At 45.1% G+C, this 24571-nt stretch overlaps 1 protein-coding gene across 1 annotated transcript in view; it reads left to right on the top strand.

Annotated features, from left to right (window-relative positions):
- Window positions 1–6802: 6802 nt before the first annotated feature.
- The window catches only part of CCNJL (cyclin J like), a gene marked incomplete at its 5' end in the record, with an annotated part of 54484 nt that continues 36715 nt past the window's right edge, over window positions 6803–24571 (top strand). The window contains 4 exon segments of the mRNA XM_079702078.1: window positions 6803–6919; window positions 6921–7049; window positions 7051–7064; window positions 7443–7557. Coding sequence (XP_079558204.1) covers window positions 6803–6919; window positions 6921–7049; window positions 7051–7064; window positions 7443–7557 — 375 coding nt within the window.

The following is a 24571-nucleotide window of genomic DNA, read 5'->3' as shown; positions in this document are numbered from 1 at the left end:
CTGACTACCTACAGACACTGTGCTGTGCATTAGATCCCCAGAACCTACCCATCTTACAGGACTGCAACTTTGTACCCTTTGACCAACATCTTCCCGTTTTCCCCAGCTCCCCACCCCTGATAACCACTGTTCTACTATCTGCTTCTATGAATTCCAGTCTTTTAGCTTCCACGTGTAAGTGATACCATGCAGTACTTGTCTTTTTGTGTTTGGCTTATTTCACATAGCTTAATGCCTTGCAGGCTCATCCATGTTGTTATACATGACAGGATTCCCTTCTTTTTTAAGGCTGAATAATATTCCATTGTATATATATACTACAATTTCTTTTTTTTTTTTTTTTTTGCAGTACGCGGGCCTCTCACTGTTGTGGCCTCTCCCGTTGCGGAGCACAGGTTCCGGACGCGCAGGCTCAGCGGCCATGGCTCACGGGCCCAGCCGCTCTGTGGCATGTGGGATCTTCCCGGACTGGGGCACAAACCCGTGTCCCCTGCATCAGCAGGCGGACTCAACCACTGCGCCACCAGGGAAGCCCAATGCTACAATTTCTTTATTCATTCATCCATCAATGGGCACTTAGCCATGTCTTGGCTATTGTGAATACTGTTGCAATGAACTTCTTGAGATGTGCACATCTTATCAATACTCTCTACCTCTGGCTTACTCATGAGTCGGGAAGAGAGGAAAGGAAAAGCAATGACAGGTTGCTCCACCTTTTCTTTTCCTTCTGTGTCATGATACATGGTAGCTTAATACAAGGAAGCAACACCAGTAAGAAAGGCTATGATAAGCTTCCTGGGTCATTCATATTTCTCAGAATGTTATTGCCTTCTGTTATGGGTTGAATTGTGTCCTCCCCCCCAAATATGTTGAAGTCCTAATATTTTATTTGGACATAGGGTCATTCCAGATATAGTTAGTTAAGATGAGATCCTACTGGAGTGGGGTGAGCCCTTCATCCTAGATGGCTGACTACTGTCCTTATAAGAATGTTGTGAAGATAGGGGCAGACAGTGGAGTGATGCAGCCGCAAGCCACAGATTGACGACCACCACCAGAAGCTCAAAGAAGCAAGGAAGGGTTCTACCCAGAGTCTCAGAGGGAGCATAGCCCCACTGACACTTTGATTCTAGCCTCCAGAATTGTGAGAGAATAAATTTCTGTTGTTTTAAACGACCCAGTTTGTGGTATTTTGTTAACAGCAGCGTTTAGGAAACGGTCACACCTTTCTTTTGCACTCAAAGCAAGTCTAGTGCAGTGGAAAGTGTAGCCTCTCGGGGTTGTCAGTTCCTCCTGCCCTCCAGGTAGAGAGGTAACACTCTTACTTTCTACTTCTTTGGATTTCACTAAACTCCCATGCCTAGGAGGTCCACTAGAATTCCATGCTCACGGGGCAGCAAGGAACAGCAGACACCTGTGTCACGGATGTCATCTGCTCATATGCATGCTCCTCTGTCCTCCTGAATTTCATTTACAAAACACGGGTTCAAAGACAAAACTCTTAAGAATTTCAAGGTGGTGACAGTAGAACATTAAAATCAAGCACAAGGCCCTCCTGAGCTTGAGCCTGTACAACTCAACCCAGGAACTGGCCCAGCGAGAGGGAAATTTATTTTTTTCTTATTCCTTTTGTGTCTTTTTGATCTCATACTATTTTTTTTAATTAATTAATTTATTTATTTATTTTTGGCTGCATTGGGTCTTCACTGCTGCATGCAGGCTTTCTCTAGTTGCGGCAAGCGCGGGGCTGCTCTTTCTTGTGGTGTGTGTGGGCTTTCATTGCTGTGGCTTCTCTTGTTGGGGCACTTGGGCTCTAGGGTGCACAGGCTTCAGTATTTTTGACATGAGGGCTCAGTAGTTGTGGCTCACAGGCTCTAGAGCGCAGGCTCAGTAGTTGTGGCGCATGGGCTTAGTTGCTGCAAGGCATGTGGGATCTTCCCGGACCAGGGCTCGAAACCGTGTCCCCTGCATTGGCAGGCAGATTTTTAAATTAACCACTGCACCACCAGGGAAGTCCCCTCATACTATTTTTTTAATTGAAAAAATTAGTATGGACCAGCTTTATAAATATCCTAGGTTTTGAGTTTTGTTTCCAAAATGCTGCTTTTTAAAATTCTTCCTGCTGGGGTCTCAGACCTAATCTGTAGAAATATATCTCAAGAATTTCTAATCAAGGATCATAAAGGATTTGGCCAATGTCCTTTAGACTATGTAGAGCGCAGAGTTAGAAAGAGTTTAAAGGGGTTGGCTTGGTTTTTGGTTAAAGACCAAAGTGGTAAACAAGGCTTATGTCTCAAAGTTTATAGCCCAGATGTCTTCCTTCTGTCCTATAAACTGAGCCAGGCTTCATGCCTTTGGTCCTAAATGGAGCAATGCAAACCATTAAGACCCTAAGGAAATACTACTCAAAGTCTTTGCCTCAGCTTAGGACCTGTAAAGCTGAGTGCCTGAAGAATTTATGTCACTGACCATCCTGCCACCCAGGATATTCACTGCAGTGTGGTTATGGCAGCAAAAGACTGGAAACAACCTAAGTATCCAGCAAAAGAAGACTGGTTACATACATCATGATGGATCCATACTATGGGACTATGGGATAACTGTGCAGCTCTGCGGGCACTGCCATGAAACAACCGAGAGGGAAAAACAAGGTGCAGAAGGATCCATTCCGTATGCTGCCATTTGTGTAAAGGGGGGAAAGACATGGGTGTTCATGTCGGTAAATGTGTGGATCACTTCTGGAAGGAAACACAAGGCGTTGCTTATCCTTGGGGAGGAGAACAAGGCCTAGGACCAGGATGAGAACACGTTCATTTCACCGTAAATGTATATTTTTAATGTGAGAGCTTATAGCCTATGGGGAAAAAAAAAGACAAAGGAAAATTAAAGTGAACAGTTTATAATATTAGATTGATTTGTCCTCTGTGGAAGATTGGAAAGGTCAGAGAAAAAAATTTTTTTTTCTCATTTTATACCTGGTAAAGTTTGAGGTAGGATGGCCTTGCTCTAAATCTTTGGTTCCGAACCTGTGAGCTTCAGAGATTGGAAGTGGGAGGGTGGTAATCAGCTCATAGTAAGCACTTGATACAGTTTTAGTTTTTGAGTGAATGAATGAATAAATGAATGGATACTTCTTAGCTTAGTTGGGGATGGAGTGGGTGGGAGAAGTAACTCCAGTTGTGTTGTTCCCCTGCTGTGCACCGGAGGAAGCTTCTTCTGCTAAGGGCACCAACATCATTTCTACCTGTGGACAGGACTCACTACCAAAACCATCAGTGCAACATGTTTTTATCTTTCAGAGACACTGGGAAAATGAGAGACTCCTGAGAATGATACAAAAAGGACTGCAGAATACGAATGATGTTTAGTATCTTCTTAAAATACCCTGGGAGAAAAGCCACAAGATTCTGTCTCCCTCTCACCTATTGGAACTCCAGATAACTGAGAGCTGAAGTTTAGGAAAAGAAGACTCCAAATCAGTGAATAATAAAGGTCTGTCCTCTTTTGGTGTAGCCTGAGAAAGAAATAATACTGCTATGAAAAAAACAAAACAAAACCAAAAACAAAACAACACTGTGAATTGTTATTCAATGGAAGGCCAGTCTAGTAAATATATCGGTGATTACTTAAAAATAACATTCACTCTTTTTTCCTTTTTGTGAAAGTAATGCATGTTTCTTATAGAAATTTAGAAAATTCAGATATACTAGAATAAAAAGTTAATTAGAATTAACCATAATCCTACCACTCTGATTACACAGTTAATATTTTTACAGATTTTTTTTGTTTCTCTTGTGTTTGTGTGTGAATGTAATATACAATTGGGATCATACTCTTATCTCCTTTTTCACTTAATGTCTTGTGAACATTTTCTCAAGTCATTATTCATTCCTTAAAAAATGGTAAGAGCCAAATTATTATTTAACCAGTCCCTGTTCTAATAGTTCACTATGATAAAAGAGCATTTGTTGATGAAACCCCTTGTAAAGAAATCTTTGTACTCATCTGCTTATTTTTTTAGAATAAATTTCCAGAAGTGGAATAGTTGGATACAATGATACATTTTTAAGGTTTTTGAGTGATATTGTCTTTCAGAAGATGGTATTAATTTATATTCCCACCAACACTGTATATGTGTCAATCCTGTGTATTGTGTTTTAAAAATTCTTGACAAAGATATACCTTGTTTCTAAAACATGTTTAATGTCTTTACTAGTATGAGCATTTAAAAAATGATAATTGTCCATTTGAATTTCTTCTTTCTTTTTAAAAAATATTTATTTATTATTTTTGGCTGCATTGGGTCTTAGTTGAGGCACGTGGGATCTTCGTTGTGGCATGTGGGCTTCTCTCTAGTTGTGGTGCAGGGGCTCTAGAGCACATGGGCTCTGTAGTTTGCGACACACCGGCTCTCTAATTGAGGTGCTTGGGCTCAGTAGTTGTGGTACATAGGCTTAGTTGCCCTGTGGCATGTGGGATCTTAGTTCCCGGACCAGGGATCGAACCTGCATCCCCTGCATTGGAAGGTGGATTCCTTACCACTGGACCACCAGGGAAGTCCCTGAATTTCTTCTATCATGCATGCCTGTTCATCCTTTTCTGCATTTCAGGTATTAGCATTTTATAATATGTATTGATTTACAAGAGGTCTATATAGTAAGATCAACCTTTACCACATTTGTTAAAAACATTTTCTTCAATTTGTCATTTTCCCTTTTGGTGATATTTGATGTCTAAGGCTTACATATTTATTAAAATATATATACTCATCCTGGCCTTTTGTTTCTTCCTATGCCTTAAGCTCTAGGTCTTCTCCTCTGAAATAACCTGCATTTTCTTTTAGTTCTCTTGTGATTTTTTTTTTTTTAGGGAGTGTGTGTTGATATTTCTTTGCAGTTCTTTGGGTTTGAAAAAGTTAAATTGTATGTTGGGACCCACCAAATGGAGGCTGCCCCAGTGGCCTGGCCTACATCACAAATCTAAACCTAAATCAGCCTGCATTTATGGGAAACACCTCACTGTCTAGGAAACCTAACTACACCAATCACAGTCCTCCAGCTCAGCTAAAGCTGGCTCACCTTACCCTAGAAAACAGGACCTCCTAGCCAATCATGCTCTGTTTCCTCGTTGTCCCTTCTAATGCTCTATAAAACTCGATTTCCCCCAAATCCCTTGGGAAGAATGTTCCACCGCTTGTGAGGCACTGCACTCTCCCAATTCATGAATTGTTTTCCCTTAAATAAAGAACATCAAACTCATTACTAAATTGTTTTAGTTTTGTCATTTGACAAGTTCTTATATTTATTTTGATGATGCTTTAAATAAATCCCTAGTTTTACTTTTTTCCCCCAAGTTAACTAATTTCCTCTGTCCAGTTTATTGAAGAATTTATCCTTTTCCCCTCAAAAGTGAAATGCCACATTTATCACACAGTTAATTTTTAAGTATGTAGGATATGTTTCTAAACTTTCAATTATTCCACTGATACTTATCCATCCATTCTTGTGTCAACACCACTGTTTGAATTATAGCTTTGCAATATGTTTTAAGATTTGGCAATATATAGATCTATACCCCGTTTTTAAAATATAAAAATCTTAGCTTTTGTCATAGATATTCCTCCATTTGAGTGTTAGAAAAGTGTTGTCATCCCTTCCCCACCCCCATCTACCCACAATCGTTAGAATTTTATTGAGTTAATTTGAGTAAAGTTGATATTTTCACCTATTTCTATTTCTTCAAGCCTTTCTTATTATGTTTAACCTTTATAATTTCTTTATTAAGGGCCTGCACTTATTGTTTATTCTTAGATATTTTTCACTTTCACAGTAGTTTTTTAAATTTATTTTTTATATTAAAACTTCTCTTTAAGCACCTACTGAAGCTTATCAAAGCTGATTTAAATTTTTTTTTTCCAGGTGGGTACTTGGGTACCAGTCAGAAACCAAAGGCTCTTTAGTGGCAGCTATTTGTTTTATACTTGGCATGGCGATTATCCCTTTATATGAAGTATCTTATTTAATGATACAGTATCTCCAGCAGGTTGGTGCAATTTTTATTCCCAATTTACATACGAGGGTTCCAAGCTTACAGAGTCTGAGGAACATGGCAAAAGTCACCCAGCTGCTAGCTGGATTTGAAACAGATCTGTGAACGTCCAGAAGAATCACAAAAACCAATCAATCTTCTGTGCCATCAGAGGAGCTGATTAAAGGGCGTGCCTTTCCGAAAACAATCAAAAAGACAATGCCTTCCATCCAGCGGACCCTCCAAAAGGACTGGCTTTCTCCCAATGTAAGGCGTACAATTTATACCTTGCAGGAGCACAAAAAAATATCCGCTGATTTACTGAGCCTCCTTTAGAATCAGGGACTCGTGAATAATCAAGAGCGGATTTTCTGGCGATTTCGTGAGAACTGTCCGTTTGGAAATTCACCTCCCCATTGCAGGGCCGGTTAAAAAAAAAAAAAGAAATTAAAAAAAAAAAAACCACCAGGTGGAACCGACGAAAGGTTGGCTAGAACAGCGCACGCGGGAGAGAGAACTTTCTGGGGGCATTCTGTCCGCGCCTTTCACGAGTGGCGCGCGCAGGTGGCGCCGCGGTCCTGGCGCCGCGGTCCCAGCGCTGCCCGCGTGAGTCCGCGGGGTGCCCAGGAGGCCACCCGGCGCCCACGCGAAGGTGAGAGGAAGCTTTCCACCGAGGCGGGGGAGGAGGGCTGACAGGAAACGCAGCCAGCGCCGGCGAAAGAAAGACTTCCAGTTCCCAGCCCCCCGCCCCGCGGGGTGCGGGGGCCGGCGGCGCATGCGCGAGGCCCGGCCCCCAATTCCCCCGGCGAGGGAGGAAGGCCCCCGGCGGCCCCGAGGCTGCGAGCCGCGGAGGGACCCGAGCGCACGCAGGGGCGCGGCGGTGGCGGGGGCTAGCCGGGCTACGGAGGCGGCAGTCAAGAGCGTGGAGCGCCCAGCGCTACGGCCCATCCGCGTGCAGGCACCCCAGGGCACAGCCAGCTCGGCCCTGGGCCGGGGGGGCCTGGCGCCCGCAGCCCCCCACGCCCGGAGAGGGATGTGTGAGTTTCGCCCCGGCTGGAGGGCAGGATGTGGGAGCAGGACAAAGGCTGGGCGGCGGGGGAGGAGTTGGGGACAGCGAGCCGGTGGCCGCTGCCAGAGCCCTGGCCTCTGGAGAGCTAGCGAAGTCGGCAACTTTCTCTGCAACTTTTGCAAAAGGGAAGATAAAAATTCTGCAAGTTGTTGCACAGCTCCAGGTCGCCTCAGGTTCCGCGAATAGAGGGGAGGGGGCACTGCAACCTTCCCGGGATGGGAGGCGACCGCCAGCTCCGCTGAGCGGGACAGGAGGGGGCGCCCGGCAGAGACCCCGGCCGAGGACGAGAGAGGATGGGATGCCGGGGGGCGCGCTGCGGCCGCTGAAGTTGTCCGTGTCCACACAGGGTGCGCCCCGAGAGCCCGGTAGCCTCGCGTCGCGGCGCTGTAGACTCGATGATGGATGAGCCGTGGTGGGAAGGGCGTGTCGCCTCGGACGTCCACTGCACCCTGCGCGAGAAGGTCAGTCTGTCCCCTCCCTTGTCACTCGCAGGGCTGGGTATTTAGAAAGTCCCTTTCGCCCTCGACTCAGTATCCTCAGGTCGCCCTGCGTGGGAACTAGAAACTCCCGGTGCTTTTTTTCCCTCCTGCTCTTATCCTCCTCCTGGGACAGTCGTGAGGTGAGAAACGAGACTGGAGAGCTTAAATTGGTTTTTCTGCTTAGGAGCCCAGAGTTCTCAGACAACTAAACTGTACCTCTTAAGGTGGTATTTCCCATAGTACTGTCACCCGAGATTATTTTAAAGGGTACATGAATGAACTTAAAAAAAATAATCATCGTGTATTTACTTTAATGTGCAATTTAAAAACATATATCGAGCAAGTTCTGCATAGGCTAACTGATGATGATTTTCCATATACTGTAACGATGTAGTTCCTTTTAAAATAAATTTAAGTAAAAGTAGTGACTTTACATAAAGAATAATTAGGTAAATGATAGTTTAAGGCATACGTAGTTAATGCCCCTACCCCAAATATATCTAGGATGGGACTGAATAAGATTTAAGAAACACTAAAGTAGAGGCTACACAGCACTATTTACAATAGCCAGGACATGGAAGCAACCTAATCGACAGATGAATGGATAAAGAAGATGTGACACATATATACAATGGAATATTACTCAGCCATAAAAAGAAACGAAATTGAGTTATTTGTAGTGAGGTGGATGGACCTAGAGTCTGTCATACAGAGTGAAGTAAGTCAGAAAGAGAAAAACAAATACTATATGCTAACACGTGTATGTGGTATCTAAAAAAAGAAAACGAAAAAATGGTTCTGATGAACCTAGGGGCAGGACAGGAATAAAGACGCAGACATAGAGAATGGGCTTGAGGACATGGTGGGGAGGGGGAAGCTGGGGCGAAGTGATAGTAGCATCGACATATATACACTACCAGATGTGAAATAGCTAGCTAGTGGGAAGCAGCCACATAGCACAGGGAGATCAGCTCGGTGCTTTGTGACCACCTAGAGGGGTGGGATAGGGAGGGTGGGAGGGAGACGCAAGAGGGAGGGGATATGGGGATATATGTATACGTATAGCTGATTCACTTTGTTACACAGCAGAAACTAACACACCATTGTAAAGCAATTATACTCCGATAAAGATGTTTAAAAAAATTTAAAAATAAATAAATAAAGGAGAGGCTACAAAACTAAGAGAATGTGGGGAGACAACAAACACTCCCCTGCTAGTTTGCCGCTGGTGGCAGAAGGTGGAGGCACCTGAAATGTGATCTCTGCTTTCCCCCTCACCTCAAAAGGAGAAGTGCTGATGGGCTCCGGGAAGGTGGAAGAGTCCAGGTGGATTAGAGATGTGGCCTGTGTGTCTTGTCTCCTGCCCCTGGGCTGAGACTGGGAAGGGTGGTTTGGGGAACAGGTGTGAAATAAAGGTGTGTATTGGTTTCCTAGGGCTGCTGGGACAAAGTACCATAAACCTGGGGACTTACACAATAAAAATATGCTCTCTCACAGTTCTGGAGGCTAGAAGTCCAAAATCAAGGTGTTGGCAAGGCCATGCTACTCCTTGGCATTCCTTGGCTCATGAGGCATCACTCCCATCTCTGTCTCTGTTGTCACATGGTGTTTTATCTGTATCTATTTTCTCTCCTTATAAGGACACCTGTCATTGGAATAGGGGCTACTTTAATCCAGCGTGACCTCATCTTAATTTAACTAATTACATCTGAAAAGACCCTATTTCCAAATAAGACCACATTTTTAGGTTCTGGGTAGACATGAATTCTGGGGGGACACCATTCAACCCAATACAGGGAGGGAAAGGTCTTAGTGGATTACCTGGCTCCCTACACAAACAGGTCTCATATCCAGTGCATTTGCACCCGATGTCTATGGAGTTCTGCTTAAAAAGTCACCACAGGGTTTTTTCCTCATCAGGAGGTAGCTGTCTTCTAGTAAAATTATTTTTTCTTTTTTCCTGTACCTAGTCTATCTCCATCTTGCATTGCTTGTCTGGGCTGTGGCTTTCCTCTGCTTCCCTTGGTCTTCTTCCCAGAACAGAATGGCCCAAGGTGCAAGCACATTTTAGGCATCTGGAGAAGAAATCCAGGTCTTGATGGTTCAATTAAAAAGCTGGGGCAGTGGGATGGTGGACCAGGCAGTAAGGTCTTGGTCCTTTTCTGGAGGTGGTGGCTAAATAAATTAGTGAGGCCTGCCGTGGAAATTGGGCTTCCTTGTTCATTGTAGGCTCGAGTGGTTATTAGTTCTGCTCATAGCTTAGGAGGAATGGCTTTGACCTCATTGGTCCTTTCTAGCAGGAAGGATTTCTGAGAGCAGTATAAACTCAACCAGCTCAACTACCTGAGAATCCTCAGCCTTCTGTATATAAGCAAGATTGTTCTAATCTCTCCTCCAGCCACTCAAAGAAGCAGGGCAGGGCTACCCTGGTGGCGCAGTGGTTGAGAGTCCGCCTGCCGATGCAGGGGACACGGGTTCGTGCCCCGGTCCGGGAGGATCCCACATGCCACGGAGCGGCTGGGCCCGTGAGCCATGGCCGCTGAGCCTGCGCGTCCGGAGCCTGTGCTCCACGACGGGAGAGGCCACAACAGTGAGAGGCCCGCGTACCGCAAAAAAAAAAAAAAAAAAAAGAGCAGGTTAGGCAGTTCCCCATTAATTGTGCCTCACGCATGCCATAATGCTGTATTAGTTCACTGTTGGGCTGCCTACCTTGAAGGAGGACGGGTTTGTCCAGGTTTTTCAGGTTAGAGATAGAAAACTCACTCGGGTTGATACTCGGAGTCACCTGTGACTCGAAGCTGGTCTTATTAGGGTAAATCCTGGGTTTCTTTTTTTTTTTTAATTGAAGTATAGTTGATTTACAATGTTGTGTTAGTTTCTGGTGTATAGCAAAGTGATTCAGTTATACATACATATACATATTCTTTTTCATATTCTTTTCTGTTATGGTTTGTTACAAGATATTGAATATAGTTCCCTGTGCTATACTGTAGGACCTTGTTGTTTATCTACGCTATAGGTAATAGTTTGCATCTGCTAATTCCAAACTCCTAATTTATCCTTTCCCCACCCTCTTCCCCCTTTGGTAACCATAAGTTGGTTCTCTGTGTCTGTGAGTCTGTTTCTGTTTTGCAAATAAGTTCATTTGTATCATATTTTAGATTCCACATATAAGTGATATGTGGTATTTGTCTTTCTCTTTCTGACTTACTTCATTTAGTATTATAATCTCTATGTTCGTCCATGTTGCTGCAAATGACATTATTTCATTCTTTTTTATGGCCAAGTAGTATTCCATTGTATATATATCACATCTTCATCCATTCATCCGTTGATGGACATTTGGGTTGCTTCCTTGTAAACAGTGCTGCTGTGAACATAGGGGTGCATGTGTCTTTTCTGTTCATTTCTTTTAAATTAATTAATTAATTAATATTTTATTTTTGGCTGCGTTGGGTCTTCGTGGCTGCGCACAGGCTTTCTCTAGTTGCTGCAAGCGGGGCTACTCTTCGCTGCTGTGCGCGGGCTTCTCGTTGTGGTGGCTTCTCGTTGAGGAAGCATGGGCTCTAGGTGCACTGGCTTCAGTAGTTGTGGCTCGTGGGCTCTAGAGCGCAGGCTCAGTAGTTGTGGTACGTGGGCTTAGTTGCTCCGCGGCTTGTGGGATCTTCCCAGACCAGGGATTAAACCTGTGTCCCTTGCATTGGCAGGCAGATTCTTAACCACTGAGCCACCAGGGAAGTACTGCATGTATCTTTTCAAATTAGAATTTTCTCTGGATATATGCCCAGGAGTGGGATTGCTCGATCATGTGGCAACTCTAGTTTAAGTTTTTTGAGGAACCTCCATACTGTTTTCCATAGTGGCTGTACCAATTTACATTCCCACCAACAATGTAGGAGGGTTCCCTTTTCTCCACGGCTTTCCTTGCTTATAATGTCATACTCTTTGTTTGTTGAATGCTGCCAGATGAATACAAAGTATGTTTCCATCTAGGCTGTTGAATTGGCATCATAGAACCAGGAGCAGTTATCCTCACTTGACTGGTGCAGGAAGCAAGCCTGGAATGACAGAGATAGTGGGAGCCCACCCCCCTTTGTCAGATACGAGATTCCAGTATAGTGTTATACTACAGTGTATAAAATGTGACACTGAGGAAACAAACCTTGGTGTTGAATGCAAGCTACTAATGGCAGTGAAACCTTGAGCTGCTTATTTAGCCTCTCTAAACCTCTTTAAACCTGGCCCTCATTGTTCATTCTTCCCACAACAGGCAGAACTTAGATTGTGTCACTTCTCTGCTTAAAGACCTCTCCCGTCATCCCACTGCAGTTATAATTTCCAGTCCTTATCACCACCTCTGTTACCTGACACAGTCCAGCCCTGGCCTGCTCTCCTGCCTTGTCTCCTGCCCCATCCCATTCTGACCTCCTTTCTCTTCCTTGAATAAGTCAAGCTCCTTCATGCCTCAGGGCCTTTGCACGGGCTGTTGTTCCCTCTATCTGGAGTCTCCTTTTCTCTATAACTGTTCCTCTGTGTCCCTCAATCAAATCATCCTGTTTTGTTTTCTATATAGCATTTAACGAGTGTCTGGGATTATTTTCTGTTTGCTTATTATCTTTTCCCCCACACAAGAATGTACGTTCCAGAAGAACAAGCCTGTGTTTGTCTTGTTCAGTGCGGGGCCGCAGTGTCCAGAACACAGCCGACCTTTGCAGAATGATGAGGCGAGTGAATCTTCTTTAATTTCCTCTTCTGTAAACTGGGGGAAATGTTTTCTAGGAATGTTAGGATTCAGTGAGAGAACCTGAGAGCCGTGTGAGGCACATGGTGGCTACTTGACAGGTGCTGTGCTTTTCTATGCTTTTCCACTTAACGACCACTCGGGGGGAGACCAATAGCCCCTTTTGTGACATGCGTGGTTAGGGTAAGGCTTGGAGTTTGTGACCACCCTCTCTGAGGGGTTCGCAAGTGTGACAGGGTCTTCATAAGAAAGGCAGCACTGGACCTTTGGATGGTGTTGGGGCTGAGGCTGGGAAGGGGGAGCAGTGGGCCAGAAGTCACGTGCCTGCTGAGGGGTAGGACACAGGAACTAGACCCCATCTGCAAGATCTTCTACCCAGCCCCGGGAAGGCTTTCTGACTAGTGAATGGGAGGGTGGAACCCTCTTCCCGCCCAAATTGCTATGGAGAGATGGCTCCCTTTCCTCTCTTTGTAGGCCCCCTTTATCCAGTGCTCAACCTTAAAGTACTCCTATTTATTTATTTATTTTATTGAAGTCTAGTTGATTTACAATGTTATGTTAGTTTCTTGTGTACACCAAGTGATTCAGTTTTATATATATATATATATTTTTTTTTTTTTCATATTCTTTTCCACTATGGTTTATTACAAGATATTGAGGGACTTCCCTGGCGGTCCAGTGGTTAAGACTCCACGCTTCCACTGCAGGGGGTGTGGGTTCAGTCCCTGGTCAGGGAACTAACATCCCGCATGCCACGTGGTGCAGTCAAAAAAAAGAAAAAAAAAAGATACTGAATATAATTCCCTGTGCTCTACAGTAGGTCCTTGTTTATCTATTTTATATGTAGTAGTATGTATATGTTAATCCCGAACTCCTAATTTATCCCTTCCCACCCACCTTTTCCCGTTGGTAACCATAAGTTTGTTTTCTACGTCTATGAGTCTGTTTCTGTTTGCTAAATAAATCAACTTCTATCATATTTTAGATTCTGCATATAGGTGATATCATATGGTATTTGTCTTTTTGTCTTACTTTACTTAGTATGATAATCTCTAGGTCCATCCATGTTGCTGCAAATGGCATTATTTCATTCTTTTTGATGGCTGAGTAATATTCCATTGTATATATGTACCACATCTTCTTCATCCATTCCTCTGTTGATGGACATTTAGGTTGCTTCCATGTCTTGGCTATTGTAAATAGAGCTGCTGTGACCATTGGGGTGCATATACCCTTTCGGACCATGTTTTTCTCCAGATATATGCCCAGGAGTGGGATTGCTGGATCATATGGTGACTCTGTTTTTCTTTTCTTTTTTTTTTTGCTGTACGCAGGCCTCTCACTGCTGTGGCCTCTCCCGTTGCGGAGCACAGGCTCCGGACGCGCAGGCTCAGCGGCCATGGCTCACGGGCCCAGCCGCTCTGCGGCATGTGGGATCTTCCCAGACCGGGGCACAAACCCATGTCCCCTGCATCGGCAGGAGGACTCTCAACCACTGCGCCACCAGGGAAGCCCTGCCCAATTTTTGATTGGGCTGTTTGTTTTTTTGTTATAGAGTTGTCTGAACTGTTTGTATATTTTGGAAATTAAGACCTTGTAGGTCACATCGTTTTCAAATATTAAATTACTCCTTTGATCATCCTACCTGGCCTTACTGCTTCTACTGGAGCAGTGCTAGAGTCCCCCTCCTTTGACTACTTTTCTGCTGGGGGTGGGGGTGCCAGCCAGTACAGGGGAGTCAGGATTCTTCCTCATCACACCTGTGCCCTTGAACTTCTTCACTGAACATGGGGGGAGGGGCAGATCATCCCCACCATGCTGGTGGTGACACTGAGGCTGTTGGTGATGTTTTTCTAGTAACCAGCTGTATGCCCCAAGGAGTGTTCAGATTAGACTGACAGCCAATTTTTTTTGTTTTTTTTTTTTTGGCGAAAAGATGCATCCACCCAAGTTTAAAATTAGCAGGTTCTGGGTACACATGATGAAATGAGGTCATGGGATGGCTGTCAGCTTGAGGGCCAACTTCCTGGTTCTTCAAGCCTCTCTCCCTTCCCCCATGTGTCCTGGCCCCAACCTCATGCTTCTCTCATTGTCCTTGTCACCTGTGTAGTAACTTGTCCTACTCGCTAGATTGTGAGCCCCTCGCAGGCATGAAGTATGCGTGATAGCTCGGGATTCCCAGACCAGTGTGATGAGGTGTGGAGGGAGGGCACGGGGTGTCCACCCCCTGACCTGCTGCAGACACAGCCACTGGGGGAGCACAGAATGGAAGGACGAGGCTCAGATGGACTTGCGGGGGCACGTGGAATGGTGGTGCAGGAATGCTTCCCAGGGACCCTCCGTTGGGTCTTGGGCATGTCCCAGGAGGTGCCCCTGGCCTGGCTGGGGCAGTCTGTGTGAGCAGCTGCAGTGCCAGGCACAGGACCAGGGAGAGGCTGCCTCCTGGCCTCCTACAGACTTAGATAGTAGGCAGTCTCATTCTTTCCTTGGATAATGTGGGGGGAGGAGAGGAATAGGGGAGGGGCTAGAAAAAGAATTTCCCACAAGGGCAGATCCACTGACCTGGACCGAAGTCCAGCCTCAGGATCTTAGGAAAAGAAGTACAGGTTAAGCCCGGATAATAGAAGTCTAGATCATTCCTCCCACACTTATGTCAGGAAGTTCCATTTTCCTTCCTGAATTTTATCTTCTAATGAGCAGCGCAATAGATAGAGCTTGCTCTGGTCTCCTTTTGACTTATGTCCATTTTACACATAATCGTCCCTCCAGTTAGGAAGAAGTGCTTATATTAGTGAAGCAAAGAGTCTGTTTAAGGACCCTCATCCATCACTGTGATTTAAGGCTTCTTGGGTATGTGAAAGACTGTGAATATAAGGGTTTGGGGTGGGTACATGGGGAAAGAGTACCCCACCGTCCCAAAGCCACGTTGACAAGCCCTGCTTAGCATGACCTAGTAGCTTTATCTTCTGGGGCTCTGGGGAGCCCGCGTACCCGAGGCTCGCTTCTCCTCCATCGGGCATTCGTCTTCTCCCAGGATCGGAGTCGCCTGGTACCTTGGGGGTCTTCCCCATTGCCCCAGATTTGAGATCTGCAGAGCAACCAGCCACCAAATGTGTTTTCCCTACTGAAGCCAGCTCCTTGCACACTTAAAGGTCTTTAGCTGTGTGAGACCATGTTTTTTTGAACCAATGGAGTGATAAAGGACATTTTTACTGATTTGGGACTGAATTTATACAAAGACCTAAAACACCACCAACAAAAATGATGCTTAGTGGTGATGATGTTAGTGGCTACTATTTACTGAGCACGTCCCGTATTTCAGGCAGTGTGCCAAGCACGCCCCTGTGTAGTATCTCACTCCTCATACCTGCCCCGGTGCTGGGATTGACCCCGTGTGATAGGTGGAAACTACAAGACTCAGAGGGTGTCAGTCACTCTCTTGAGATCAAATCCCTGATTGTGTCAGAGTCTGAACATAAATCTGGGGAGAAAAACATCCATTTTAGCAAGAATGGAAGTCCAAGGCAGGGAACAATTGAGGCTCTGCCCTCCATGATACTGTAGGCTCTGTATTTTAGTTTATGGTACAGTGGTTCGCCAAGAGCTAGGTTCTCCCCAAACCATTCTGAGAAGCCTGACTGCCCGGCCGGGGCCTCCCTTGTTTGGTCCTGGTGGGTCCTGGTGCTTCAGCTGTGCGTGGTGCTTCTCACCTTGAAGTGATTTGGCCTCTGCTGTTGCCTGCCCTGGGGCGTCCTTGGTGGGCTGTTCCTGTTTCTCCTGACTGGGGAAAGGGAGAGATGCTGTGGGGCCTTCCTCTCTTGCCCGAACTCTGACAGCTGCATGTGGTAGAATCTCATCCCTGCTCTGTCCTTCACCTGGGTTAAAACTGCACCATTTTCTAGTGACCCCTAAAGCTTCTTTTATTTCTCTTTTCCAACATCAATACTCTCTCTTCTCACCCCTCCCCTTAAATTCCTTGAATTTCCCCACTGCAAGGCTGAACATCTGTCTCCTCATAGAAGGTGGTGACTCAGGTCCATGCTCAGCCATTTGGCTAGGTCACCCCCTAACTGGTTTTTCTATTCCCTTCTCCTCCCTCTGGGTTTCTACACCCCCAGGGAACAGTTCTTCCCAAATCATGAGGCACACCCAGATCCACCCATAAGAAAGTGTTCCAGACACTGGGATGTGTCTGCCCAGCTTCGTTCCAGGAATGTGTTACTCAGGCCTTTCAGACCCACATGCTGGTTTTGACAAACCCTTAGGTACTGACATGGTGATGGTCTTCAAGTGAGACCCTAAGCAGCCGTCCCTCAGGGCCCCTTCCTGGAGGTAATGGTGAGGCTTTTAGTATAAGCAGGAGTTTCCTGCATGCATCCTCAAGAGATGATCTGGGCTGCTCCCAAGGTGTGTGCAGACAGAGGATGGAAGGTGGGTTGAGAAATGGGGTTTGTAGGTGGAATGAGATGTCATTCAAAGTGGTGTCTAGCTTGGAGACGCCCTGACTCCACTGCCTCACCTGTGTTCTGTAGGAAGCTGGGGACAAAACTGAATCAGAACTTGGCGTTTTCTCTCGAGTCCTACACGCCTTAGGATAAGGAAGTGTTCAGTGTGCCCTCAACACTCAGCTGAGACCTGGTCTCTGCACCTGATCTGTGGAAGAAGCAGATTATCTTGGAGCCTCCCTTTCATCTATAAACCAGGAGAGTGATCCCTGCCCTCTGCCTCCCAGGTATCCTGGGAGAAAATGGGTGTCCTCCATCAGTCTCCAGGGCCTCTGGAAGGGTCTTGGTGGGCACCCTGGATGGTTGGGAAAGCCTGTGCTCCCTAAGTGAGGGGAGGACAGTTAAGGCTTTGGGTTGGCCCTGTGCCCTTGCCCTTGACTTGTTCTTTGTCTTCCTAAACCACATAGCCCCTTGGGTAGAGAGTGTAGCCAACAGTTCTCTCTGAGAGAACCTGGCAGAAAGAGGTGACAATTTTGGTCTGTTATTTTCTCTCTCTCTCTTTTTTTTTTTTTTCGGCCATGCCGCCTGACTTGCAGGATCCTAGTTCCCTGACCAGGGATTGAACCCATGCCCACTGCAGTGGAAGCATGGAATCTGGTATAACCCCTAGACTGCCAGGGAAGTCCCTTCATTTTTTTTTTAAAGTTATTAAACACACAGAGTGGAGTTTTTGTTTGTTTGTTTGTTTAGGAAACTGCAAAAGTAAATACAAGCACACAGAAGAAAGTAAAATTCCCCCCCACAATCCCACCCCTTGGAAGTAATTTGTTGACATTTTGGTGTAGGTTCTTCTGTTCCTTTGTGTGCCTGTCATTACAATACATTTTTATTTTGGAGGTTTTTTTTAGTAAAAATGGAAAATATCTTTTCTCAGAACACTTTGTTGATTTTGTAGTATGTCATGCTCACATTTCCATATCATTCTTCTCCACCCAATTCCTGATTATTGGACTTTAGCAAAAAATTAGAAACGATTGTGTTTATTTAGAATAGACAATATAAGAACATGGTAGGGCTTCCCTGGTGGCGCAGTGGTTGAGAGTCTGCCTGCCGATGCAGGGGACACGGGTTCGTGCCCCGGTCCGGGAAGATCCCACATGCCACGGAGCAGCTGGGCCCATGAGCCATGGCCTCTGAGCCTGCGCGTCCGGAGCCTGTGCTCCGCAACGGGAAAGGCCACAACAGTGAGAGGCCCGCGTACCGCAAAAAAAAAAAAAAAGAACATGGTAAAAAGGGAAAAAAACCCAAGTTATATGAAAGGGTGGATGGTGAAGAGGCTCTAGTTTTCCTCCCTGAAAGGTACCACTGATCCCAGTTTCTCATGAATCCTTCCAGAGTTGTTCTCTGCATGAACAAACCAAGTGTGTGTTCTAACACAAGTGGTAGTAGCATTTACACACTTCCCTGTACCATTTGATTTTTTTTAATGTTTACAGTTTAATAATTTAAATATTTTTTATGAAACGACCAAACAGAAGCTCCATGACGAGAAGGGATTTTTTTTGGATCTTTTCTGCTCATTTTAACAATAAAGGTATAGTGTAGATACTCAATATATTTGTGTTGAATGAATGAATGAAATATTTCTTTTTGGTAATTTTTTATCCAAATATATACATTTTATTTTATATAAATGTTATCATAGTATATTATAGTTTCATAACAATTTTTTTCTTAACTGCATATACTAAGTAACTTGGTATGTCATTAACTATTTTTTCTGCGGTATCATGCATAATGTTTTATTGTATGGATATACCATGATTTAACTCATTTCTTTGTTAGATACTTAGATGGAGCTGCTTATTCATTTTTTTTAATTGAAGTTAATTTATATACAATACAATGTACAGATCTTAAGTGCATATGCAGTTTCGAGTATACAGTGAGTTTTGACAAATGTATATACTCATGTAACTACCACCATAGTCAAGATACAGAACATTGCCATCAACCTAGAAAGTTCCCAGGTACCTTTTCTCAGTCACTCACCCCATCATGCTCCCAGCCCCAGGCAATCACTGATCTGCTTTTTTGTCTGTGTAGATTAGTTTGTGTTTTCCAGAGTGTCATATAAATGGAGTTACATATATGTGCTCTTTTCTGTCTGCCTTTTTTAACTTAGAGATTCACTTTTGAGAACACTTTTGAGATTCACCTATGTTGTATCTATTAGGAGTTTATTTCTTTTTTATTGCTGAGTAATATTCCACAGTATGTATATTACATAATTTGTTCATTCATCCCCCTCTTGATGGTCTTTTGGGTCATTTCTCCTGTACCATTTGATTTTACACAGCACTACAGTGGTGATCCTATTCTTCTGTCTGCGAGTGTGCTCATGAGAATAAATGCCTAAAATGGAATTGCTGGTCTTGGGGTGTGATTTTAAGAACTTTGAGTTTCACCAGTTAATAAATTATCAAAAGTTGCACCAGCCTGCACTTGCACCAGTGGTGTGGGAGGGTGTCAGCTTCCCAGTAACTTTGCTAACCCTGGATATTAGCCTTTAAAAAAAAAGAAAAGTCCATGCTGGGCTTCCCTCGTGGCTCAGCGGTTAAGAATCCACCTGTCAGTGCAGGGGACACGGGTTCAAGCCCTGGTCCGGGAAGATCCCACATGCTGCGGAGCAACTAAGCTCGTGCGCCACAACTACTGAGCCTGAGCTCTAGAGCCCGTGAGCCACAACTACTGAAGCCCGTGCACCTAGAGGCCATGCTCTGCAACAAGAGAAGCCACCGCAGTGAGAAGCCCACACACCACAACGGAGAGCAGCCCCCGCTCACCGCAACTAGAGAAATCCCACACGCAACAACGAAGAACCAACGCAGCCAAAAATAAATAAATAAAATAAATAAACTTATTTTTTTAAAAAAGTCCATGCCATTTCAGTAGGTCAAAATGGTGTCTCTTGGCTGTGTTTAAAAGAATCAGGAACCCAGAATGGGAAAAGCACTAATGGGTGGAAAGGAAGGGGTACAGAACTCTGAATACTTTCCAGGATCTGGGGAGGCCCATATGCAGCAGGGAACCAGCCTGAGACCTGTGTCAGGCTGGGTGAGGGCTGCTGACCTTTGGCCCTGGCCAGAAAACTCCCCAGGCTCCCTCTGAGCCCCATTGTTGCAGTGTGTGCTTCCCTCTACCCCCAAGTGGCAGTTACTTGGAAACTTGAATCTTGAGGTGGAATTTGAATTGTCCTGCGGCACTGGCTCCCTTGCAGGTCACTGGAGCAGATGGTACCAGGGCCTGGGCCTTCTTTGTTCTAGGGACATCTCCCCTGGTAGCACCAGCTACTTAGTCCAAAAATGGTCATCCATTGACTTGCCTGGGTGGGTTGGGTTGACAAGGAGTGAGGAGGATCATAAGAACAGAGAAAAGCATCAGGGATTGGATGGATTCAGTTATTGTAAGGAAAACTTGGAGAAAACCTAAATGCCCATCAGAGGGGAATTGGTTTCACTGTGGTTCATGCATAGACTAAAATAGGTGGAGTTATCAAATATGATGAGGTAGATAACTTTCTGCTTAATAACAATTAATTTCCTGATCCTTGTAAAAAAAAATACAAGTAACTCAGTACTCCTGACTCTTTGGAGTGAACCACTGTGCTTTCCTTTTTATTATAGAAATTTAAAAAGATACACAAAAGTAGAAAGAAAAGTGGAATGAATCCCCATGTACCCTCTACCCAGCTTCAGTACCTGTTTCATCTTCCCCAGACAGCATGTCATTTCACCCATAAATATCTACTAAGCAATAAAAGCCTCTTTTTTTTTGACATAACAACTATGCCATTATTTTATTACAAACTCACCATCATTCATTAATAATCTATTGCTCAGTCCATAATTCAGTTCTCACAGCTGTCTCAGAAATGACACTTATAGTTGCATTGTTCAAAATCACAATCCAGATAAGATCCATGCATTATATTTTTTTAATTGAATGTAAGTTTCTTTAAATTCTATAGTGCTTTATAATTTTCAGAAGTTTCACATACATGATTTCATATAATCCTGTAATAACCCTTTTTTTACATCCCCTGCTTCTATATTGTCCCATCCCCTTTCCTTCTCCCCACTGGTAATCACTAGTTTGTTCTCTGTAAGTCTGCTTCTTTTTTGTTATATTCACTAGTTTGTTGTATTTTTTAGGTTCCACATATGATATCATACAGTATTTGTCTTTCTCTGTCTGACTTATTTCACTTAGCATAATGCCTTCCAAGTCCAGGAATGTTGCTGCAAATGACAAAATTTCATTCTTTTTTATGGCTGAGTAGTATTCCGTTGTATATATGTACCATATCTTCTTTATCCATTCATCTGTTGAAGGACACTTAGGTTGCTCCCATACCTTGGCAATTGTAAATAATGCTGCTGTGAACATGGAGGTACCTGTATCTTTTTGAATTAGTGTTTCTGTTTTTTGGGGTTTTTTTTTCCAGATGTATACCCAGGAGTGGAATTGCTGGGTCATATGGTAGTTCTGGTTTTAGTTTTTTGGGAAATCTCATACTGTTCTCCACAGTGGCTGCACCAGTTTGCATTCCCACAAACAGTGTAGGTGGGTTCTCTTTTCTCCACATTCTTGCCAACATTTGTTATTTGTGCTCTTTTGATGATGGCCATTCTACAGGTGTGAGGTGATAATCTATCTCGTTGTGGTTTTCATTTACATTCCCCTGATGATTAGTGATGTTAAGTGTCTTTTCATGTGCCTGTTGGCCATCTTCGTTTCCTCTTTGGAAAAATGTTCAGTTCTTCTGCCCATTTTTTAATCGGATTGTTTGTTTTTTTGATGTTGAGTTGTATGAGCTGTTTATATATGTTGGATATTAACCCCTTATCAGTCATATCATTTGCAAATATCTTCTATTCAGTAGGTTTTTAAAAATTACTCTTAAGTCTTTTATTCTGTAATGGTCTCCCTGTCTCCCAGCTCCTTAAAATTGTTTTTTTCATGCCACTGGGTTTTGGAGAAACCAGGTCATTTGTCCTGAGGGACACCCCCTGTTCTTAATTTGGCCTATTACTTCCTCATGGTATCCTTAACTTGAGTTCACTGTTAACAGTTTGGCTTGTATACTTCCCTACTCTGTGGGACTAGAATATGCTGCAATCTCCTTGTTCTCTAGTTGGCCGTCAAACATCACTTCCTCAGAGGAACCTTCTCCCACTCGCACACAAGGTCAGTCTGCACCCCTGTGATGTTCTCAGACTACCCTCGATTATTCCTTCAGCACCCAGCATGACTTGTAATTGTACACTTCTTAGTGGGATTGTTCCATTTGGATCTGGTTCCCTCTCTAGACGGCAGGTGCATGAGAGCAGGCTGGGGCTGTGTTTCCCCAGTTCCTAGCAGAGTAGCCACAAGCCCCTTGGTGTGTGCTCATCACGGATGCCTGGTCTGGGGTCTGTGCCTTACAGCCCACACACACATCGCCTTCCTGGACCTCACTGTCTGGTGGGGTGGGTAGCACAGCTGCCAGTAACTCCATCTACTAGGAGAGAAACAGCCTCCAAGGGCTTCAGCACTTGGCCAAGGTCCCCCATTAAGTGGGGGAGCTGGGACCTTAAAACCTCACGGTCTGCTGTCCGGAGTCTGACTTTGAAAAGGCAGAGTCGTCGCACGCAGCCTTGAAGGCAGCCATGTGTAACAGGGACTTCCCTTCAGCGGCGGGGCGACCCTGGGGCGAGTGGTACAGAGCTGTTGGCTCGGAGTGGAAATCTCTCGTTGGTCTCTTCTTTTGTGTTAACTTTCTATTTTGAAGTATTATCAAACTTAGAGTTGCCAGCACAGTACACAGTTGTAAACACTTTAACACATTTGCCTTATCATCCCCTTTTTCTGTCAGGCGTTTTTTTTTCCCCTCTTGGACCAAGATGCAGACATCATACTCCATTATCCCTGAATATTTCAGGGTTTATTTTGCATGGTTACTTTTTTTTTTTTTTTTTTTGCGGTACGCGGGCCTCTCACTGTTGTGGCCTCTCCCGTTGCGGAGCACAGGCTCCAGATGCGCAGGCTCAGCGGCCATGGCTCACGGGCCCAGCCGCTCCGCGGCATGTGGGATCTTCCCGGACCGGGGCATGAACCCGTGTCCCCTGCATCGGCAGGCAGACTCCCAACCACTGCTCCACCAGGGAAGCCCCTGCATGGTTACTTTTAAGATGGGCCATAAAGCACTTTCTGGGGGAACTTGTGTCAAACCACTAGCAACACCTTCCCAGGTAGGAATCCTCCTTGGAAGCCTGCTTCAGGTGAAGGGGATTCAGCATTTGGATCAGGAGGGAGGAAGCCGGGTGGCCACAGGTAGCCTGGCCGTGAATCTGGGAAGGCAGAGTTCTGGCTCATTTCCTTGGACCATCCCCATGGCTTGTTGGCAGATGGCTTCTTCATTAGGCAGTCATTTACTGAACCCCGTGTATGACCTGCAGACCCTAAGAGGCTCTCCCAGGAGATACCACAGCCCCAAGCCCCACTCCGGTCCTGGCGGTTGGGAGGTGGGGGCTGTTCTTAGCACAGCTGAGGCTAATCATCTCAAACCACTCCTGGCCATTCTATTTGTTAATGGTCGTAAAAGCCAGTGAAATGTAGCAATGCTATTCCCCGTTAATGGGTGCTTGTTGTGTGCTTGATGTATGTTCCCTCCTGTTATCTAAATCCTCCAGCAACCCCCTCTAGTAAGTACTAAATTATCTTCATTTTATCTCCACTTTACAGATGAGCCTGCTAAAGTTTAGAGAGTTAAACAACTTACCCAAGGTCATACAGCAGGTGGATGGCAGAGCCAAGATTTGAACCCAGGCAACCTGGCTCCAAAGCACACACTTTTTTTTTTTTTTTTTTTTTTGTGCGGTACGCGGGCCTCTCACTGTTGTGGCCTCTCCCGTTGCGGAGCACAGGCTCCGGACGCGCAGGCTCAGCGGCCATGGCTCACAGGCCCAGCTGCTCCGCGGCATGTGGGATCTTCCCGGACCAGGGCACGAACCCATGTCCCCTGCATCGGCAGACAGACTCTCAACCACTGCGCCACCAGGGAAGCCCCAAAGCATACACTCTTAACCACTGTACCAGCGGTGACACCCCATTGCCTAGGGAAGTGTGAAGAGCTTCCAAGAGAAGGTGAGATGTGGAGGAAGTTCATCTACCAGGGCTCAGGGCTGCGTGTGATAGTCACACATCAGTGACTTGCCAGGGGCGGTGCGGTGAGTAGGAGAGGAGTGGGAGAAGCACCGGGAGCATTGGCTCTGGGATGCAGGTCTCCGTAGATGTTTACGCTTATTCTGAGACACATAGAGAGCTGTGAGGAGCGAGGGCTGAATCACTGGAAAATGATCTTGGCCTTGGAGACCTGGGTATTGGTAATGATCCAAGGAGATGGCTTCTGAACCAGGGCAGGAAGTGGGGAGACTTGAGGGTTTTAGGAAATGGGGTCAAAAGGACCAGTTAACAAACAGTGAAAGATTTCATGTTTCTTACTTGTTGGAACAAAGAGATTTTCCATTGCTGAGGGATTGGCCTTTTTCACGGTGAACAGAGTTCTTAGAAAGCTCCTTCCGGCAATTAATTGCTAGTTTCTGTGTAATCTTTCAAGACTCCCACTGCCCTCTAAATTAAGGGAGTAGGTGTTTATTGGGCACAGTATGCCAGACATTGTTGAATGTTTGTTGCACATTATCTTATTTGATAATTAAAGTTGCCTTAATGTCCTGACCAAGCAAGGCACTAGTAGTTCTTGCACATC

This window comes from Hyperoodon ampullatus (genome assembly GCF_949752795.1).
Source record: "Hyperoodon ampullatus genome assembly, chromosome: 4".
Taxonomy (NCBI): domain Eukaryota; kingdom Metazoa; phylum Chordata; class Mammalia; order Artiodactyla; family Ziphiidae; genus Hyperoodon; species Hyperoodon ampullatus.
This window is presented reverse-complemented; position numbering and strand designations above follow the sequence as displayed.